Here is a 23,197-nt window from a genome sequence, read left to right as displayed (position 1 = left end):
AGTTGCCTTTAGTTACACTTAATTTAAACATCTGAAATTGTGTGGTTTAATATTAATACAAACTATACTGCTCACGCATAAGATAAACTAGAAACATTGGCATCTTTAATGCAGTGTAATTCGCATGGTGACTAGCGCACAGTCAACTATGTTCTTTATTAGCAAAAGTCACATTGTAAAACCAAATAGAATTAATTGATGCCGTAATTTTATCCAGCCACATTGCTAAAATGCAGCTTGTCCGAATGCAAGTTGCACAGTGCGCTTGGGTGACAAAGTGTCAACACAACATTTTACATTTATTTCTCGCTGTAGAACACAACTGGCGAAGTTTATATGGAAATCTGTGGGACACTCCACAGGGTGTCTGGTTTAAATGTATTATCATGGAAACTGTTAAAGATATGAGAAAGTTTTTTTATGGGTATTAAATGACACGAAAAAGAGAGAGAGAGCACTCCTTTCAACATGGGACAATATTTTCCAGCTATTAATTAACTTCAAAGAGAATTCAAGATTTTCTAAAAATTATTTGATAGTGCATTTGAAGAAAAATTCAACAATTTAGACAGTACGTACTTCATTTTCAGTGGCTTTAAGCGTATTAGGCGTACTTTATTCTGCAAGACTATTAAACATGGAAAATATATTCGATAAAAGTTGAATTTGTGCACATCTCCCTAGTAAACACTATTTAAGAAGATGTGAGGTCTACTTAAAAAACGAAACTTGGCTCACGTATCACATAAATAGTCTAAGGATTTTGTGGTTATTATAGAAATAAGTAGACGAAATGCAAAACAATAAAAACGTTCGAGAAATTTAAGAATGCTGTCACAGTACTATATGTTGTATGCATTCCAATTGTTAAGAGTAAAAATGAAGTTCTATTAAATTGTTTTGTATGTTGCAGTTGAACATACTTTTTTAATAAATTTCGTACTATTTGCTGCCATTAAACTTCCATAAAAATAATTTTTCGTATCTTTAATAGTTTTCAAGACAGACAACTAAATACAAGGTGTCTCAGATGAAAGAGATACCATCTAAATATCTTCTTTATTTTGAACAATATAATAATTATGAAATAAGTAGTCTTTTTAATTTTTAACGGTTTTGAAAAATTAGCAGTATTTTCAGTTCAGATGAAAAACAAAATATTTTGATGCAATTTAAATGCTATCAGTGCAATTGCATAAATCATTTTATCATTAGCTTTCCAGGTCAACCATATATTCCACCAATGCATTATAATTTTACATTTGAAATGAGCGATTCAATTAGCAGAACTGTCTGCATAATTCGACCAGTTTACATTAGAAGAATCAATTTTTACATAAACGAACAGCGAATAGCCAACTGAAATTTTTCTATGAAGTCGTCGATGTTTGTAAATTATAAATATACCAGGAACCATAACTGTTATAACCAAAAAGAGAAAAAGTCATGGAATAACAAGTATTTCATCGACTAAAATCGTATTGGTTACAAATAAGAATTATAAGTAACTGAAAATTTTTTCTCTTGTTGGCAAATGTTATTACTTATAACAGTTGTCAATGAGAGTTTATTTCGATCACGTATAACTGTTATCAATGAGAGAAATTTATTTCGGTCGCTCATAACAGTCATCGATGATCGAATTTCTGCTTTGAGCAATCGAAACATTTTTTCATCGATAACAGTTATGGGCACTAATAACTGCTATTTATAACCAAAAAGTATAAAAATCGATATTTCTGAATCATTTTGTTCTTCGAATTTTTTTCTTTATGTTTTGTGTAGATTATATTCAATTTCAATAATAATCGATTTTTTATTAATGATTTTTATCGTAGAAAATTTTAGAATAACTGTTATTTTTGGTCCCTGAAATATACGTTTAGCAATGCTATAGATAACACAATGACTTGAATAATTCGATCACCCATTTTATATTGTTCGTATTATAAATAATACAGGCCGTCGAAACTTTTCAAAATAAGGAAAATATTTAGACAATCTTTTTGAAGCGGGACACCCCGTACAGTAACGCCAGACACTCCGCACACCGAACGAGAGACAGAGCCAGCTTCCTGTCTATTTGTACCTGATTTCCGCCCTGTCGATGGCAGGGGTAGAGTCCGGCCGGTTTATGCAAGTCAGTCTTGCGTGCCGGCGAATCCAGACAGGTGCTACCTCCCTCTCCGAGATTGCGTACCTGTTCATTAGTTAGTACAATCATTTGCGGGATTAGAGACGTTAGGCCGATATGTTAGTCAGGACTGTTTGGACTGTGGGGGTAGAGGGTGGAATATTTACGCGTGTAAACGGCACAAACACCAAGAGAAGAACGGAATCGATCCCTGGCGAGGTTACGTTCGCGTCATGCATCCAAAAAAAAGAAATAATAGAATTATCCCACGAAATATTTTTCGCGTCGGTGTTTTACGCCGAGCGACCCGACGCGTTTTCCTATCGAAAATATATTTTGCAACCACCCTGCCCCGCCCCTTGCTCTCGCCGCCCTTCTCCTCTCGGTGTTTGTGGATCGAAGAGAAATATTCGCAGCGACGCAAAAATTTCGTTGCGCCGCGGCTGGAACAACAAGATACACAAATCAATACGAGTGTAACAATCGAATGAGCCACGCGACCTCGTAAAGTTGTCGAACCGGTTCGGAACAACGAAAAAAAAATCGAACGACTGGTTTGGGCATCGTATTCGGGCATCGCTCCAGCAGATTTTCCTTTTCGTCTCGCGTCGATCGGTGAATGGTTCTTTTGAGTCGAGCGAAGCTTTATGTGTTACACGAAACCACCGGTTTCATTGATTCCGAATTGTTTCTACCCCGCCCCCCTCTCTCCCTCTCTCTCTCTCTCTCCGTCGTTCCGCTGGCGCGCCGAAGATTGGCAGCGTTGATTTTACGAGCGTGTTCTGCCCATTAAACAGTTTATGCAGCGTGAAAGTGCCGATAAGGGCTTTTCTTCTACGTAGAAATGTTTGGAGACGGATACTTGAGATATTTATTGACGGCAACGTGTTGTGCTTATTTTTGTGTTTATTTATGAGACCTTCGTTACGCGTATTTTCGGGTGTATTATACATATACATGTTAGCGAGTGCTTTTTCACTGTGTATTTGACGATTTAGAATTATGATTTTCTTATTGGCTTATTTCTTTTATTGACTTGTTTTAGCCTGAATTAATTAATATAATTATTTTTTTAATTAGTTCGTTTTTAATTGTCATTATTTTATTCTTTGACTAAACATAATCAATTTTAAGAATATATTCTAGTCAGTAATCATTTGCGCAACTATTTTTAGTGTAATCTATTGTTTGTAATGTTTATCGTAATTATTTAGGAATTCTGTCTATAAAATAAAACTGCTCAACTTTTAAGTGAATTTCTTAAAATTTAAACTGTTTTTTCTTGATATTATTTTTGTTTGATTAAATAAGATTCTGGATTTTAACAATATTCTCTAGTCAATAGCTATTTATTAACTTATCAATCAGTTTTTATAGTTGAAAACTGCAACTACTGAATTTTTTAATTCATTTTGAAATGATCTAGTCCTAGAGAAAGGCTAAAGCAATGTAAACCTTGTTGTATTCAACTTGCTCCGTGTCTGATCATTGGGAGACTTCGACTACTACTTGCGTCCGAGTATAGGTAAACTTTTTCATTCCTCGGGTTAATTAATGCATCAAATATGACAATTGAAACGAAGCTTATAGGCAAATTAAATCGAAAAATAATAATTTCAATGACATTTTGAATGAATTTTGTTCGTTTTAAAAATATATTAACACCATCAATAAATATCCCAATTAATCAATTCTCGTCTCGAATAATTCCATCGTACTAATCGACCCTCCACTACAAAAGCAATGAAACATTATTACTGTTACTATCACTAACAAATAATAGAAACTTCGGTCACAACATTGTAAAATTAAATGTTTGTTTAATTAAAAAAAAATGAATGTCGTCACTGCAGTTTATGCTGTACATTCTTTCAGAACAATTCAATAAATTGATTCTAAATAAAAAGTGCGACTTAAATTTTTTCAAGTGAAAAGATTACTTTTTGAAACCCTCCTGATATATAGTGTTCACAAAACTGCATAGCTGCAAATAAACTGTAATACAAGTAAAAATAGTGACACTTTGTGTAAGAAAAAGTGTAAAATATACTTCGAATTATCAATTTCTCGTAATTACATTGCAGAAACTTGCGCGTTGGCAAAGTACAAAAATCTTTATAAACCTATAAAATACAAGCTTTGATAATACCTAACAAAATACCAATTCATTGTTAATTTACTGGAACTATTCCAGAAGAGAATGAATTGTAATGAAAAAAAACTTTGTTTCCTATTTTACTGAAATTTTTCATGAAGAAAGTCAAGTTAAATTAAATTTTAGTTCCCGTTTTATCGACATTGTTGTTCCGAAAGAAAATGAAATTCTATTTTCCATTTCACTGAAATTATTCAGAAATAAAATGACATGAAATGAAATTCTGCGTTCTGTTGTATCGAAACAGCGCATAAAGGAAACAGAATTTCATTTTACATCACATTTTCCACCGACATTTCCAGTAATGTAAAAATAAAATATTACAAATTCAAACATTTTCGGAGCTTGTCTTCTACAAATTTACAAAAGCTTGCTTCGAAGCCTGCAAAAAAGAAAATCTGCATAACCCTCCGATCAGTTTACCCGTCGCTTCGGTTTCAACGTGGCTCCGAAAAGTAAGAAATCTGTAGCACGAAATAACCATTCCGTTTGAAGGTTCGACAACTTCAGAAGTTCGCGTCGGCTCATCGAATTTCCGACCACAGAATCATTGCGGAACTCTCGATCGAGAAGCCGTGGTTTCGCCGTGGCCACGTTCCATTTCTCAAACAGCAACAAATCGGAAACCAGCCGGGACTGAATGTTTTGTTCGCGAAAATACACGCACGAGTTCGTGGATTCGTGGTTTCGGCGGTGTACACACGTGTGCGTGCATTCAGAGAAAAAGAGAGAGGGAGAGAGGGAGGAAGAGAGGGAGGGAGAGAGAGCGTGGGCGCGCATTCAGTCACGGAGCTCGGTCAGCAGTTTCGATTCCTGTGCATGCAAGAATTCTGTGGTCGCTGCAGTTTCAACGCGAGCATCTTCATCCCTTTCATCCTCTTCTCCTCTCCGGCGTCGTCGTCATCGTCGTCGTCGTGGTCGTCGTCGGCATCTAGCTAGAATAAAAACTGGTGATTTATCGTCGACGGTTCCGATATAATTCTGGCTGGTCCATCGACTCGATCCTCGACGTCAGCTTTATTAGAGTGGCTCAGAGGCTCCTATGTGGACTTAACCATTTTTATGAGCAATTCTTTCCTCGTGAACGGGGACACTAAATTTCAGTTTCGTTTGCGAGAGGACTACGTCCTGGTGAACTATCGCTTGGTCGATTATTGCGGTTTCCTCTGTGTCTTTTGTTATGGGTTTATTATTTGATCGTGGAATTGTTGGATTTTCGAAATAGTAACAATGCTAAACGTATGAGAACAATGTATAAACTTATAATGCACACTGTGTGTCTGATCATCTACCTTCGCTTCATACACCTTCACTTCAGATCTTCGTTATTTTTACTGTTAACAATTAAGCTACTTCTATTAGGTTCAAAATAAGATGATTAGAAAATTCATTGTATGTCTGATCGCATACAATCCACTTTCACTTACGCTTCTCGTTATTTCTACCGTTTATGGATAATAAGTCATATCTATTAAGTTTAATAAGAGGAGATTAAAAAATTCAATCCATGTCTGATTACATACACTCCACTTCCACTTAAGCTTCTCGTTATTCCTACTGTTACTAATAAGCTATTCCTATTCAATAAGTGGAGATCAGAAAGTTTACTGCATGTCTGATTACATACATTCCACCTTCACTTGAGCGTTTCGTTACTTCTACTCATACTAATAATGAGTAGGTGCAATTTACAACCGTGAAACGATTAGAGGACCCGAAGAGTATTAATATATTATTTCCACTGCAAGAAAATTATTACTGAAAAATATAAATTTATAGTTAGCTCCCGTGTCTTGCAATTGATGCACAAACTTTTTATTTCCCATAAAGATCCGGAGTCTACTAATAAGCTATTTCAATTCAGTTCAATAAGAGACTTAACCTTTAGCACTCGAATGGCGACTGTAAGGCGTCACTAAAAATTGCTGTATCATTATTCAAAATATATTTAACTTTATTAAATTTGTTTTTACTTAATAAATTACTAAACACTTCAGTACTGTACGAGTAAATTGCACCATTTTTGTATGTATAACCGGAAAAATAATCTATAGGAGGGAAATATTCTAGGTCGTAAGAATTGTTTCGTTTTGGAGTTAAAATTGCTTCGAGTGCAAAGGGTTAACATCAAAGGACGTGGGTTAAAGAATTCAGTGTAGGTATGTCTGATCAGACACATTCCACTTCCACTTCCACTTTTAGAAATTTCTAAAGTCAATAGCTATTAAGTGATTTCTATTAACCTAAACAAGAGGATTAACATTGATCAGATGGAAGTGCGTTCGAAAACATGAAAAGGGATGATTGATGCGTATCTAGCTACGGCTAGATAAAGCATTCAATGTCCACGGGCTACAAAATTCCAAACAGTTCGCCCCTGAACAATCAAATACAAAGCACACGGAAACTCGTACAAGCATTTCTGATCGACTTCCACACAAAACCTCCGAGAGAATCGCTCGTCGTCCGAGGTTATAACATAGAAATCGTATCGATCACAACCCTCTTCCAGCTCCGCGAGCATTCTCCACAGCCTCTCACCCTCGATTCGAACGTGGAATGGAATGCGTTTCGCCATATTTTTCTTTCGCGCGCGCACCGACACCGGCATTCTCAACGGCGCGGCGCGACGGCTGCAGAAAACTCTTGCACAACGGGTAAATAGTGAAAAAAGAGGGGCAGGAGGGGGGAGGATTCGGCGGAAAAAGGAAGAAAGCATAAAAGATGGCCGGACATTTCCACGAAGAAGCATTTCACGCGGCGCGCGCTTCGGAATGCGGTTCGCGCCGCATGCGAAATAACAATTTCCCCTGGACTCGCCGTCCGCTCGCGCCAAACTTATGCTTTCGCCGACAATCCTCGCGTCTCTCCTTTTTCTACCCCTTTATGGCTTGTTCTTTTCGGGTCCACGGTTTTCTTTTTCTCGACAAAGAGCGATCCGGATAATTGGTAATTCGCGCAGATTTAAGATCTAAACTCTCGTCATCCCTGAAAGATCATACTTTGCACTGTAATATCGTCAAAAATCAAATTTTTCTAATGCAATTTTTAAAAAACTGCAGTTTCATTCATAATTGCAATATTTGAAAGTTAAAATAATGATTTGAAAAGTACCAGCAATGCAAATGGTATATTAAACTCAATGTTATATGTTTTATACAATATAGTAATAACAATAACAATAATAATAACAATTTAGTAATACAATGTAGCCAATGTTCTCCTATTTACTTATAAGTAAACTTCAAACTATGATCGTTGCATAATTAGTTCTTGAGCTGGTTATTTCGGATAAAATCAACTGCAATTTTCACTAATTTTTAACAGCTATTAATTTCTAAAACGTGCACATTATAACCAGCAGAAATACTTAAACCCCTAAAAATTTCTCAAAATATTACTTCTTAGCTATAGTACGAATTTATACGTATTTTAATCATTGGATAAAGAATATATTAAGAATTTTTGCAGGTGAACAAATGTGACAGGTATGGCAAAATAACATCTGTATTTATTGGAGCATTGCTGGTGAATGAAAAATTCAATCTTTCTACGCAATTAAAGCGAGTAAATGAGTAGAGTTGACGGAAACACCGATACCGGTCGAATTATTTTTACATGGCAGAGAGCACGAAAATATTAATACCAGCATTTCGTTTATATCTGATTTATTCGGGCAAACAGTTTGCTCTTAGAGAAAAATCGTCGGTCATCGTGGAACGTGTCTAAAATATCGATGAAACGACGATTCATATCGGCAATTAAATGCTGTGTAAGCCACGATATCGCGTGAGCAAAATATACAGCTTTGCCCCACCTCCCTTCCCTTCTTTTTTGCTGTTTCCCTTCGTGAGCAATTCATAACACTTTTAACGCTCAATTAACTTCTCCCATTTTTTTATACGCCGTTCTCGTAAACTAAGTACGAGAGCAGAAGGTTAAAGTGGCTTAAGAAAGGTAGAATGCGCGGAGAAAGAAAAGTTTTAGCGTTGCAAGTGCTGCTTAAAACACACTGAATTATAACAAATTAGTCCCTGTAGCCAATCTTAAGTACAAGGATCTTTTGAAAATTTATAGTCAATATTATTGTTTCAATAATAGCATAACTGAAAGCGTAGATCTATGGAGCTTTGTACGTTGTTTAAAAGTCTCAGAAATTCTACTACAGTACTTCAATAATAAATTACAATATTTTATATTATTATGTTTAAAGTTTACTCTTTCTAATAAATTCTATTGCGTAAATAATCCAATACATTTCAATACGTAGTAACCAGTATGAAATTATATGTCTAAGAATTTAGAGCATTGTATAATATTCTTAATTTATATTTGATTGTATCGCTAATGAATTTGTAATTATTATAAAATATAGATGATCGATTAAGTCTAATCAGGTATTAATTATTCATCACAGATATAGTAGCTTTAAATCAGATAAATAGGAAAATCATTAGGATGAACAAAATTGAAATTCCTCTAGAGGAATATTTGTTTGAAGATAAAAATATATATATATAAAAATAATACAATCATAATGAGATACAACATATTTGATTTAATAATATATTATTATTATATAATTTTTTAATATTTATTTTTTATGTTTTTTTCATTCTTAAGAATTCGGTTTTAATTAAATGTCGTCACAAAATAATACATTTACGGAAATGTTCTTAAATATTTTGTCATAAATTGAAATCAAAGAATAAGAAATGACATATTCAGTGGTGCTTAATGTTACTTCAACAGTTCTTTAACTTGCGACAGCAGTAATGTCGCAAGAAACGTCATAACTACTAGTCATAGTTAAAAATTGATCTCTGGGTGTTGTAATCGTGGACTCTTTTGTAATCCTACCTTTCTTTTACGTCTGCTACTAGATCCTTGATAAATACACGAATTAAGGGCTTCCTGCTCGTACGTGAATTGCAGTATCACGCAACTTGGATATTTCGTGCTTTGCTTTAACGCTGTGTACCTTTAACCTGAATCTCGTGCACGATGTTAGAAGTCTGCGACTTCTATTGGAAATCGTACCATTCAATAAAATCTTACAGTTTGTGTATATTAGTAGTTATTATACGCACTTAGTTATTATACGATGTAAGGTGTAGCATAATAAAGATGAAAATGTTTCCGCAAGTAAAAAGAACACAAAAGTGCAGAATGAAGACATTTTTTCAATTGTCTGACCAATACCGATCACTTCTACTTGCTCTGAACCTCGACAGTGATATAGTATAGCCACCTGAACGATTAATATTAAGTTTTAAAATATTTTCAGGTTCTGTTTAACCAATATTTATTAATTTTTATGAACTTTGACAAATGTTGAAACATATTACTTTATGATAGGAAATATATTAAATAATGAATAAAATAGATAGAGCAACAAGAAAAACGTTATTGTTGAGAAATATTGTTCCATTTCAGAAGTACGGACTGTACAAGATCTTCAATCTTAACTTTCAATCGTGTAAGATTTTCAATTGTACAAAATCCCAATACATTTGACTAATAATTGTTGTAAATACAAAATTTCATTATTATCTTTGAATCAAAACGGTCCTGTCATTAAGAATGCCAGACTTTTAGAAACGAGAGATTCTTATTAGAAGGACTAATCCATTACAAACTGCACACTAACTACGTCTTTATACTTCTCTTTTTTGTTCATGATCGATTGTGACGTCTCCAAGGAACTTTGCTTTAATCTGTTATGAATGACACGTGTTTCGTTTGGAGCACCGACAAGACGAAGGTGCATCAGTTTTCTTGTGACACGTTGTTTGAACAAGATAAAGCAGAAATGAATTTTTCAATTACACACACAGAGAGCTGTGTTGCTTCGAAGTTCTAAACGAATTAAACTAGAAGCAACATTATTCTTCGCTTGAATGAGACGTATTCTGAGCTGAATAACTCTTTACACTTTTGCGAAACTTCTGCGACATTTATTAATCGCGAAATTGTTTCTTCAACTCTAATACTCCGTTTGGATCTTGTACCAATTTATTTTGATGCAAACAGTTATTCAACTTACATTACTTGACAAATAAACTTTCGCCTTTATGGCATTTTTCTAAAAGCACTAAACTGAATTAAAATTGAATTGATGCTGCCAAAGGTTACCCTCTCATTTCTACATGAAACTGTACATCAAAATGAATAAAAATTATACGACTTAGAAAGCTCGATAAATCTGGATTAACGCAGTATGAAAAAATCGATTCAAATTCAAAATTATCGTATTACATTAAAACAAATCGACGACTTCACCAAACCAATTCAATGCTGTACACAGCAGATAAAAAGTACGTGGACACTTAAGTCAATATTATTGAATCTCTAAAAAAATTTTGAATATTGACATAACGGTTAAAATAAAAATTTCTATAAAAGAAGTTACTATGAAAAATTCTGAAAAGTTCTGAAGAAAATGATAACTTTTGGCAGCATCAACTAAATCTTAATTTAATTAAGTTTAAGAGAAATGCTATAAAGCAAAATGTATTTCTCTAGTAGTGTAAATTTAATAACGATTTGTATCAAAAGAAATTAGTACAAGATTGAAAAGTAGTATCAATAAATGTCTCAGAGATTTCGCAAAAGTGTAAATAATTACACAGTAGGGAATACATCTGACCATACATAATCCAATTTTACTTGCATTCAAGCGAAGAATAATGTTGCCTCTCGTTTAATTCATTTAGAAGCTCCAAGCAAATCTGTGTGTGTGTATTACGGTATTGAAAACCCGTCGTTAAGTAACGTGTTGAGTGGCAAGAAAGTGTGTAGAGTTTTTTTCGTTGACGATTGTTCGGTTCAACATGGACGCGGTCGGATTAAGAAACGAACCACGGTCTCGCAACAATTCGATAACAGGGCGAACGCTTTGGCCATCGATCAAGTGCTCGTACACGAGGTCGAGAATGTAATGACCCGTAGGAGCACCGGGGGCCACGGGGCCACGAGATTATCGGCGACAAGCTCGACAATCATTTCGCAATTACGAATGCAGCGAAACAGAGGGCTGCCAGACGTCGGCCGGCGTTGCGACACGACGGAAATAAATCGAAACTTGATTGATCGTCGTTGCCCATGAATCCTCTATGGAAACGGAATTAATGCACTGTCAATCCCGGAACGTGCAAAGCTGGGCCCTCGGACTCGGCGAACCGTGGTTTCCGCGTCCCCCATCGCCGACGGACTCTAAAGTCGATATTTGTACGATCTTTGTCAAATTCTACCGCTTTGCTCCTTTTGTTTTACCTTTGCCTGTTACCTCACTACGGTATCACTATATCGGCGAGACACGGTCGCTCGAGGGAGCTATGCTATATTTTTCAGTAGAACGTTCGCCGTGAGAATCTACCCACTGTGCGGAGGATATTCAGTGCTGAAATTTCTTACTGCGTTTCGTACGATCTGCGTGACTATTTTACAGGGGAGTTGCGACGTGAAATACTGTGCAGTGAATGGAAAAAGTGGTATGTAAATAGTAATGTAGATCAGAGGAAATCCAAGGGGAACACCCGGTGTCTAAATGTATTTCGAAACAGCTTTTCAACTGCTTCGACTGATTTCGAAATTTTTGGATTGAAAAAATAAAAAGATCGAAATTCTTGTTTTTGTACGACGAAAATGAATTAGAAATATTATTATCTTTAAATAAATTCTTATTTTTGTAGACGATTTTATAGAATACATATTTTCTGCTTGATATACTACTAATTCATAAATTTGTTATTCATATCACTTTAAAAATGCATTATTTAAAAATATGTAAAAAACTACAATATTAATTCTTAATTATTTATGCTATTACAACAGTTATGTGATGTACTTGCATCACAATTATCATAATTCTATGAAGGTTCAATTGTACATACAAAATCTATTCATTTCATTTACGCTCACCGTTTGTGGTCAAGAACAACAGTTTTCATATTCAAAATTTTGCGAAACTATAATTATAACATAATGTGTTATATGTTCAATAAGAACAGGTAAGAGTAAAAATGAAATAGAAATGTTATTACTGCTAATTTAAATGATTTGCTATGAATACTTTTGATTTTAAAAACTTCATTGTTTTGTGAATTTGAAATGTTGGAACGTGGATCTTAGAATAAATTCTTATTTTTTATACATAATTTTACGTAATAATAAATGATTCATAAAAATGGCAATGATATTCTATAAATATTCTATAACAATTCTTAATTTTGAATTAATTAATTTTATTTAATAGTTGTTTGTGTTGAATTGTTAAGGTGTAACTAATTTGAATTTTCAGGAAGATATACTACGACATTTTAGAAATATCCTACTATGATGCTACATGTGAAGCTTTTTGGTCCATTAGAAATAATGGTTTAACTTTGCTGGGAGCGTAAAGGGAGCATTCAAGGAGTGTCTGACCGCATACATTCCACTTTCACTGCAGCATTTTGTTACTTTCGCTTGCTTCCTACAAGATTATGTTATAATAAAATGATGGTTAATTGACAAGGAACAATGAAATATTTTGGTGTTTTAGGAATATTTTAGTTTTTGAAAAATTTTGAATTTACAAACTGCTATTCTTGAACACAAACGTGGTTTTAAATAAAATCAGTGGATTCCAAATGTAAAATTGAACTTGTATGGAATTATAATAATGGTAATAACAACTACAAAGCACGACTGACCATTTATGTACGATTTCTGCTTGGTGTTTCGTAAATTCATAATTTCTTAAGAATATTATTGCAAGATTGTTATAATATATTTCTATCCTTGGTTGATATGTATTTAAGAGAAAAATAATGCATACTTGAAGTAGTAAAGATAAAACACTTATGAAGCATTAGTATAAGAAAATACGTCTAACAAGAAATATATTTTGTAAACAATTTACTTTATTATTTTATTATTTTAATTTATTTTATTATTTATGTATTTATGTATGCGTTTATGTATTTTTCAAAGTTTTGCACCGAAACCATTATAGTACTCTCCAGAGTTATTTAAAAACTAATCATTAAAGAGAAATGCTTAAGCAACAAGCTTGGAACTTACAAACACATTGTTACCTAATTAAAGACATATAAAAATATTTTTCTTTGTAGAAAATTAAACTGTAAAGTAGTGATTTTGTAACAAGGTTATAAATCATTAGTATTGCCGATTGAAAATAAGTCTGATCATTCAGGTTCCAATGTCACTTAAATTTTCCAATTGAGTTTCAAATTTACGTTTCCACAATGATCTAAAAAAAAAAATGATTAGAAAATGATTTTCTATATTTTCATAACCAAATAATGAAAGACGAAAGTTCGACAGGGAATAAAAATGTTTAAATCGGAAGTGGTGCAAGAACGTATATAGTCAGACACAGACGAATCTAGCGATTGAAATCCGAATGCCACTATTTGCGTTTCAATAACAATTGTCTTAGAAAACATACGTAAAGTCGTGGAGACGATTGAAGGACAATAGCCGCGAGGTATAGGATCGAAGTAGGAGGGCTTTAATCGCGAAATCGAAATCGAATGTCTCGGCAGTGGCCCGAGGGAAACGTCTTTGCAGGGAGCCACATTTGATTCGCTTCCATTATCCAATGATTACCAACTTCGTTGAGAACAGCCACCGTTTCAACAAGCCGATTGAGAAGATCGATTTCCGATCGGATGTCACAGAAACCTTCAAAATCCGCGCTATCGGGATCGTTTCGATCGCGAGTATAAATAAAATCAGATTGACAATGAGAAAAAACTTTAGATCTTGAAACTCAAGTTCAAGGTTATTTTTGCTGGACCTTTCTTACATCAATTTCCACGGAATCGAGGGTGTAGAATAACTATTTTCTGTACGATACCTATTTTCTCCCTCCCTTTTTCTTTTCTCCGTTTTCCCTGTTTTTCCTCTGAATGTTATTGACGTTCTTGTTATTTTAAGTCTACCGCAGTCTTTCTGTACCTCGCATAAATGTACACTTTATTCTGCAATGTACACTATGGTTTGTAATGTAGTTCGCTATGTTGTAATAAATCTCTTTTCGAATAAAGAAGAAAATCGAATAACTAAAGCCAGTCATTCTGTCAGACCGAGTGAACTTTAACGTAAGGAACTGACTCCTAAATAAATTTCCACAACTACAGAACATTCCCCGTAACTCAAGAAATTCAGAAAAGAATAGCAGTATTCCATCTCGCAGAATCATCCCGATCTAAAACAGAGGAACCGTAGGAACACAGTCGCAATCGCGCAGCTCCCGAGGATGTCGCTGGAAGAGCTCCTCGAGGAAACGTTACAAGCGTTTGTTCACCTTACTCGCAACTGGGGGAGCCGAGAGAGGGAACGTTCGAAAAGGAAACCTCCTCTCGATCATTTATCCTGCCTAGTGGTGGGAGCCTCCGAGCCAGTTAGATGGTAACTCAACACCTTGATGGATCAAAGTAGCGGATAACGTTGTTAGAGAAACGAATGGGCCGCCTCGGCAGCCGGTCGATTCCAATAGCGGCGTTCACCTGCGAAGAAAAGATACCGCGAACGGTGGGGGGGGGGCGGAACACGTGAGAAATCCTTACCTCGCCGGAAGCCACGGCTTCTCCTGGTATGAAGAGCTCCGGGTAAACGTTGTCCAGGTACCATTTGAACGACTTGCAGCCGAGCTTCTTCCTCAGCGTTTTACGGTCCGATACGTCCCCGTAGTTACCCTGTAAATTGCGGATTATGAGAAATCTTGCCTAGACTCGGTCCCCACGGTTAAGTCCACGACTGGAACAACTATGATTCGAAGGAAATGGTGGAAAGGGGTAAGGATGGAAATACGAGAACGTCGTTACCGGGGGCACGGATTTAAAGGTCTCAGCTAGGGGATAGGAGATATAATCGTAAAAAAGGGCGCTGGAAACCGGTGGAAGAAATAAAGGGCGAGCAGAAACACGGGGAGCCTTTTATGGACTGGAGTTTAGAGCCTCGAAGTGGAATAATGGGGATACTTGTTCGGGGTGAAAGGACGATTTATGTGGCTGATGCACGAGGAATCTTGGACAATCTTTCGGCGATCATACACGGTGTCGTGAAATTTCTTTTGTTGCAGGGTATGTAGGTGACGACATGCTTGGGTGGACGTTCCGGGCGGTTTTTATTGTCGCCTTATCGCGTGTACTCGTGATGGAGTCTGAGGAGGGGGCGGGGAATTTTAATTGAAAATGGAATAACTGGTGGATTTCGAAAGTGTTGGTACGTGTAGGCGAGGTCGTAACATTTCAAGATCGGGTGGAGGACTTAGAAGCCACGAACGTGAAAACTGATATAATTGAGTCTTTTAAAACGTAGTTATGGCAATGTACTGGTATTTATGAAGGTTTAGAAGAACATATTTTTGTTAATTGATCACATACAATTGATCCCAAGTACAAAAAGGAATACAAACTGCTATGGTTCAAACCGACATAAAAAATTAAAACATGCTGACGCATTTCTTCATCAATTTCTATTAAAAATACATGTTAATAAATATGCGCACAAAATTATTACTTGGGATACATTTCGTGAAATGGCGTATAATTACTAATTAGATTATAAATACAGCGTAGAATTATTGCTTAATCTTAATAATGTTGAAATACTTGAATAAGTATTGTTCACGTTTACAAATATTGGCTTCATTGCTTTATCAACTCAAAGTTTTTACAATATGGAATGTCTTGAAATACATATGTTACTTACAGAGTGTGTAGATGTCATGTAGAAAGAAGTCTTCGTCCATAAGAATAATGAAAAATAAAATTATTATTGGATATTGTAAAGTTATTTATATCTAATGAGGGTACATATTGAAGTGGCAATCAATTCTTACATAAATATCTTGTAATGAAAATATCTCTCTCTTTTACACTCATAGACATATATGCGAACTATTTACACAATAAAGTGTACAGGAAACCGAATGAATGTTTGTCAAATTATTTAAATAAAAAAATTATCACCTATAATCGTTTGTTCAGGATCTGTAGATTTTTTATCAAGAATTGGATCTATAAATTATTATCTGAAGAGACAACAGGAGAAGCCTTTCCACTTTCACTTCTGAATAATACATTTCTATGTCATTTCATTCATAATTGTTCTGTAAATTATTTTATTTTTCATCCATAATGTTTACATCAACCTAAACATTTTCCAGAAAAATTCGTCAAATTTATAAATTGACAATTACTCTATCAATGAATTACTAATCCTCTTAATACAATCAGCAACTTGCTTTGATGTAGTTCTAATTTATATGATATAATAATGATGCTTTAATATAGTTCAACTATTTGCAACAGATTAGTATGTAATTGAACTGCACAACAATCTGTTGTAAGTTTTGCGTAAATAATTAATTTACAATGGTGGAGTTCAATAACAGGATCGACTAAAACGATAGCGGTTTAAAACGGACTGCCGATGACATGTCGTGCTGTTCGATTTTGAAATAGGTGTACCTAAACGTAGTTGCTTGTACAAAAAAATATGACTGACGTATCAGCCATGAATTTGTTGGTAGAAATCGAGATTGCTTTCCTATCATCTATGAAAAAATAAATCAAAAATCTAGGTCCATATACCTTTACCTGGCGCGTTGTTTTCGAAAAAGTCTGGCTTAAAAATATGACGAACACTTGTGTTTACGATGGTGTCGCCATAACATCTGTTTATGACGTATGTATGTGCAATAAATGAACGGCAGCACTCATTAACTCCAGAAGTATTAAGTGTACAAATTAATTCAATGCTTTTTCATTAAATCAATTATGAAACCAATTCAAGTTTCAATATTTTCTTAACTATTTTATTAAGAAAAATAAAAAATACGATATTATTTTTAAAAATTTCAGTTATACAGCAATACCACCAAACTTATACAAATAATTTGTACGTGGCTTCCACAGATATTCAAAGAATGTTTAAATAGTCTTTCATTATTCATATTTATTTATAATTAGCCTGCAGATCATTATGGAAAATAAATATGCTCTACATTAATGGTAAGAAATAGGAGCTAAATAGAAATTTTGTTTTCTCCAGTCATTTTAATAAGTTACAATTAGTATTAAAAAAAGAGAGAGATATTAAATTTTTTTCATTAAAATCAGTTAATATATATTGGCACCCCACAGGAATTGAGTCCCTTATCCTAGTGGCTGAGATATTTCTATTTCACTTTCTGTAATATAAATATGAAAGAAAAATCGCATTACTTCCGGGAGAACACGATATAAAAATTGATGTATCTCCCCTAGAAAATGAAAAAACCGAAGTTGCTGACGTCTCCGCACGCTCAGTACGCTCGCCAGTTCTCATTTGAGACACAATGTTTCCACGACCATGTCCCCTTTACAAAATGTCGTCGAAGGTGGTCCGGGAGTGCCACTTGTTCCGACGATATAATTTGACGTGCGCGCGGTGGGGAGGGAGTGACGATTTATTTCTATCCTATCATTCCACTTGCCCGATCGGTTCCCGTCGCAGAAGGACAAGCTGCCAGGATAAAGGATAGATCGTTATGACCGTGGATAAAGGAAGCGTCTTTCAAGAAAGCCGGGACACGCGAGCGATCCCGAAGAGTGCTTGGCACGTTTATGGCCCTCTTTTTATGACGAGTCTCGGTCTACACTACTCTCCATCATCGACCCCGGTTATCGTCAATCCTTATCGTAACTGTTCCGACGAACGTGTGCCCAAGTACACTCTGATGTGCTGCCCAATAAAATCACACGCAAATGGAAACACAAATGCCGGCCACCCCCGCGCCGAATTCCGCTTTTAATGCGCGTAAGATACGCTTAACGAACGACAAAAAAGCTTTACCACCGTTAGTCGATGTTGTTAAAGAACGATCCGGGGGATTTAATGTTACCCTAATGGAAGGGTTATGATCCACTTCCGGCGCAATAAGGGCCCTTTTCTAACTGTAGGAACGTGGCCTCCAATTTTCTGCTGTACTGTCGAAGATGCTTGCCGATTAGCTGACTTAGGTGCACGCTACGTGCCATGCAGGTACGAGTTACTAATTTTGTACTGCTTTGGGAATTTTAAACCCTCCGGCGAAGATGATATGCTTTTCTAAACCTCTCACTAAGGTGCTTCCTATCTTAAACCTACAGGCGTATTGCTACGCTATCTTCGCACGGCAATCATTCTGTATAGATAAAATAGAATAAATGGCTAAACTTCACATTGGCAACCCAGAAATATTCAACTTTTTACCATATAATTCTGTACACCTTGACGAGAAAATGCGAAACACCGAAGTTTTAATGCGAGGAATTGACTAGTTCGAAAGTAATGTGTGTTTAAAGTTGAGCGATTACACTTTGTTCTGGGACAAGCTGTCACGTATTTCGCTGTTAATTAATGCGATTGTTACACACACTTCGTGGAGAAAGTCCACGTCCACGTCCACGTGTTCTACTGAGAAAAATGTAATGTTTCGTTGCTGTTAAAAAGCAGACATTTTATATAGAACAATATAAAATTTGAAAACGGTCTCTCACTGGCGCTCAGTCACTTACTGAGGACAAGCTGTCATCGAACAGTAATTGGATTATACCTTCTCTTTAAGATCCCGTATATGATTCTCTATATTTTAATTATTTAATTTAATTGATTTAATTTGTATAATTAATTATTTATTTCAAGTTGGTTGGGATTAGATCGTTGGGGACGGAGAGGGCCAGCCGTCAGTGGTCCCAAAGCCGGAAAACGGGGCCAAAACCTAAAATATGAACTTTCAGCTAGGTAAGTTTTAAGTATGGGATTGGTTACTCTAAGAGTGTTTCTAAGTGGGGGTAAACAGCAAGAAGGTCGTTTTTTTATACCTGACCAACAGTCACAGTCCAAACTTCGAGTTCATTAGACCATACCTTGTTAAGCTTGTGAAGCGCATTGCGAAATTCAAGTGCACAGTGTACAAATTGTGTTGAAACGTTTCGATTTTAATTGTGCATTATGGATGCTGTTTGTGGAGGTAAGTTGCATAGGTTTTAGTGCCAAATGTTTGTTGTTAACTGATAACTGTGTATGCAAAGAAAGAGTAAAAGTGAAGGCATAAATTTTTACGATTTAGAGTAAAAGTTGCAAGTCTCGCACGGTCCCACGCTGAAACCCACGCTAAATACCAATTTTCAAGCAGAACCAATAATTTTGTAATGTATATGTCCGCTATATTGGATCCGCCATTTTGTTTTTTCTCATTTCAAGTTCAGATTCGTTTTCAGCGACCCCAAAAACGGCATAATACCAATTTTCAAGCAGAATTGATAATTTTTTAATAAGTTGTGAGGTTTTGACCACGTTTTGGCGATTTGGGACCACTGTGGGCCGGCCCGAACACGCTTGCAAATGTACGTCATCGACATTAGCGCGTGCTTGTGCTGCCATCCAGCGGTTCTGCTCATCAAACGATGTGCAATACCGAGCACACACCAAAACGAGCTTGACCGACTAAACTTTTCGTTTAGACGACGCATTGGTCGACTCGAAGAGGTGACTTCCAGCGTGAACGGAAAGTCCATAGATACAAGCTCCGCGTTTAACGTGTTAAAATCGCTCAACTTTAAACACACATAACTTTCAAACTAGTCGATTCCTCGCATTAAAACTTCGATTTTTGGCATTTTCCCGTCAAGACGTATACGATTATGTCGTAAGAAATTAACAATTTCTGGTTTGCCAAAGTGAAGTTTGGTCGAATAAATGAAATTTGAGACTACCCTATACAATTTCCTTTATTCCTCGAAATATCGTAATTCCAAGCAAAGCCGACGGTTACCTAGCAGTATAACAAAACGTTCGGTTCCGCGAAGTAGCAATTTCCCTTCCGGTAGCAGTTTTTTCTAGTGAAAGAGCATACGTTGCCCCATCGTAATCGGTCTCGAGGAAGTTGGAGGAAGGAAAATCAAGATGACGAGTTGGAACGCAAAGTGTGAGGAGAGGGGGAGGGTGGTGTTGGTGTGGGTGGATGAGCTTTCTGAAAAAGGTTGCTCAGAGGAGAAGTGCTCACCTTGTCGTGACCTATCCTCTGGTAGTAGTACTTGGCGTAGTCGTCTAGCCACACTTCGCTCAGCCTTATGCTGTTCCTCTTGAGCACGTTCACGCCGCTGCGCCACTTGTACGGCGAACGTTTCCGGAAGATGTGGCCCACGTGCGAGCACGGCACGATTTCCAGGGTACCTGGAACCGCAAGTCGAATCTCATTCGTACGTTTCCCGCGGAGGCAAACGGCTGATTGCCGGGGAAACAAGTTTATTCCGCGGAAACCAGGCTGGGGGACCCCGGGGTTCCAGGATTGGATACAACCGGGGCCAACCCGGTGATCCCGTCGCTGTTTCCGGGTTTAAGCTTTTCGGGGTATCCGCGGTAGGTCCGTGGAACAAAAATCTCCGCTACCCGAGCGAAAGCGTTATTGGTTGTCGAGAGGGATTATGCCCTGATGTGGATTTACGTCGGCTGAGATTGGATTGTTCAAACTACGTTCCACGGCTTGATACAGTTCAACGGCGCCCTTAGACCGCCGCAAGAACATACCATAGCAACCACTTTGTCAGGATTTTCTGAAGAATGAATAGCGTTCATTCGAAACAATTTTCTACTATTTCATTAAGTCTCCTCGGTGGTTCGATTACTCTTGGCGCTAGCTGGACAAAACGATTCCGCACGATTTTGAGCTGAGTTTAATTTTTAGTACTCGCCTCAGCTTTGTATGGCAATATTTATAACAAATACTGAAATCTGTTTGCGCAGGTCTATTCTTTATAAAAAAACTGCATCACTTTGTCCTGTGAATTATCGCTCTATCTGTGATAGTTTCCAAGATATTCGATAAAATATGTCTTTCAGATATGTATTTTTAAACATTAACTTTGGCCGGATTTTTCTTGGTCTCCTCGGTTACGGTATGTCTGTGTATCGTCTGTTGTCAACAAAATTTTTGCAAAATTTTCATTGCGCGTCGTCTGGTAAACGAATCTAGCTTTGCAGAAAAATTTATTTAAATTTTCGTATATTTTCGGAAATATTTACTCTTCTAAATAGTTTCTATAATATTAAAAGTCTAATATAATTTTAAAACGTTAGCTTCATTCAGCAGATGGTTCATAATTAAGACTGTCTTCAAAGTAGAGGTATAAGTATAGTATAAGCATGCATTCTCTCACAAGTGTTGAATTAATTTTAAGGAAGGAAATGAAAGTCTTAAATTATTAGAGATCTTGAATATATATCGTCCATAGACTACAAAAGTTCAACAAAGGCTTCCTTCCTTAATTTTAAGGAAGGAAATGAAAGTCTTAAATTACCGAAGGACCTGAATAAATATTGTCTATAGACTATCAAAGCTCTGAACAAAGGCTTTCTTCCTCAGTTTTAAGGAAGGAAATGAAAGTCTTAAATTACTGAAGCTCTGGAACAATATTGCCTACAGACTATCGGAGGTGAGCAAATTATATTTCACCTTTACGCACAGTTCCGGTAATTCTGGTATAAATATTTTGCGGATTGAATCGAAGGAAATTTGATATCCAACTTAAAAGAAAAATATAATAAATCAATCAATTCGATAATAAAAACGCATATCTCGAAAAGAAAAATCTAATGAACTTCCATATTTTCACGATACCAAATATAAATGCAACTATTTGATTTTACAACTTTGAACAAACAATATAACAATAAATTATTCTGCCTGGATATTAAAGGCCTGAAAATTATTTTTGATTGTATGAAGTTATGCTCAATTTAAATTTAATTTCAATACGGTGACTGTAACCTAACAGAATTAATGTAAACTAATTGTAAGTTACACACTAAGTCATACTGTAATATAACTATATATTGCATAGTTTGTATTGTATATGCTATATAAACCTTACGTGGATTAAAACAATAAACAATAATAATAATAATAAATTATTCCATTTTTATTGTGTATAATAAAATTGATTTTCATCCACCAAGCCAGTGAGAATCAATATTAAATGAACTAATTAAGTTGTACTTTTCGAGTCCCCTTGAAAAATAAATTGAATTCAATTAAATTAATAGTCGTTTTAGTCTGGTGTATTCGGAAGACTTATTTTTTAACTACTTTTTGTGCAGCAATAATGAATTTTTCTTATGGTTCTAGACGAAAGGATTTTCCGGCGGAAAATTCGATTTCGTTCATTTCTGTCAATTTCTCGGGAGCAGTTTTTACGGTATCGTGTACGTACCTCCACACATCCAAGTCTTGAACGAAAGCTCGAGATTTTCGCCGCCCCAAATGTCGAAACCACTGTCGTACGTGCCAAGGCGGTCAAAGAAAGCTCGATCTATCGAAAAAAGGCCGCCAGCCATAGTTGGTGACCACACGGGCTCCGCGGAATTCTTGTGCCTCTTTTTCTCTCTTTCTGGTACCGCGTGCCAGTTGAACTAATAACAAAATTATGAAACCATGAGAAAATCGAAAAATTTTCTATTGTTACCTACTACTGCTCTTCATAATTACTTTCCACAATCTCTTTCTAATTTATCCCGATACTTAGAAACCTTAAAAGGAAAACCTTAGAGATATTAAACCTTATTTCGACAATTTTTTTATATGTAAAATTATTTTTCTTTTGAGAAATCAATATACACCTCCGATTGCATTATAGTTAAATAGTATCTGCTGAAAAATTGAGCTAAATATTTTAAACGAAAGACGTGGCAGCCATTTTCCTAAAGCTATTCCGACAAAATAAAATTTGTGACGCTATACTACATTTATTTTTTAATTCTACATTACACTAGAACGAAAGCTATTTTAACACTAGAACTGCTGGATTAGTCAAAATGATTTGTTTCTGATTTTTTGTTTTGTAATTATAGAAATTATAGAAACGTTTTCA

The 23,197-nt window shown here is 35.8% G+C and overlaps 1 protein-coding gene across 4 annotated transcripts in view; it reads right to left on the bottom strand.

The window, feature by feature from the left end:
• Window positions 1–23,197, bottom strand: part of Pgant9 (polypeptide N-acetylgalactosaminyltransferase 9) — a 537,713-nt gene that overhangs the window by 22,079 nt on the left and 492,437 nt on the right. For all 4 annotated transcript variants that reach the window (XM_076786727.1, XM_076786738.1, XM_076786719.1 and 1 more), the window contains 4 exons: window positions 22,541–22,739; window positions 20,335–20,504; window positions 14,867–14,995; window positions 2,090–2,200 (listed from right to left, as the gene is read on the bottom strand). In XM_076786727.1, coding sequence (XP_076642842.1) covers window positions 2,090–2,200; window positions 14,867–14,995; window positions 20,335–20,504; window positions 22,541–22,739 — 609 coding nt within the window. The remainder of the gene's footprint in view (window positions 1–2,089; window positions 2,201–14,866; window positions 14,996–20,334; window positions 20,505–22,540; window positions 22,740–23,197) is intronic.

This window comes from Halictus rubicundus, chromosome 1 (assembly GCF_050948215.1).
Source record: "Halictus rubicundus isolate RS-2024b chromosome 1, iyHalRubi1_principal, whole genome shotgun sequence".
Lineage (NCBI taxonomy): Eukaryota > Metazoa > Arthropoda > Insecta > Hymenoptera > Halictidae > Halictus > Halictus rubicundus.
This window is presented reverse-complemented; position numbering and strand designations above follow the sequence as displayed.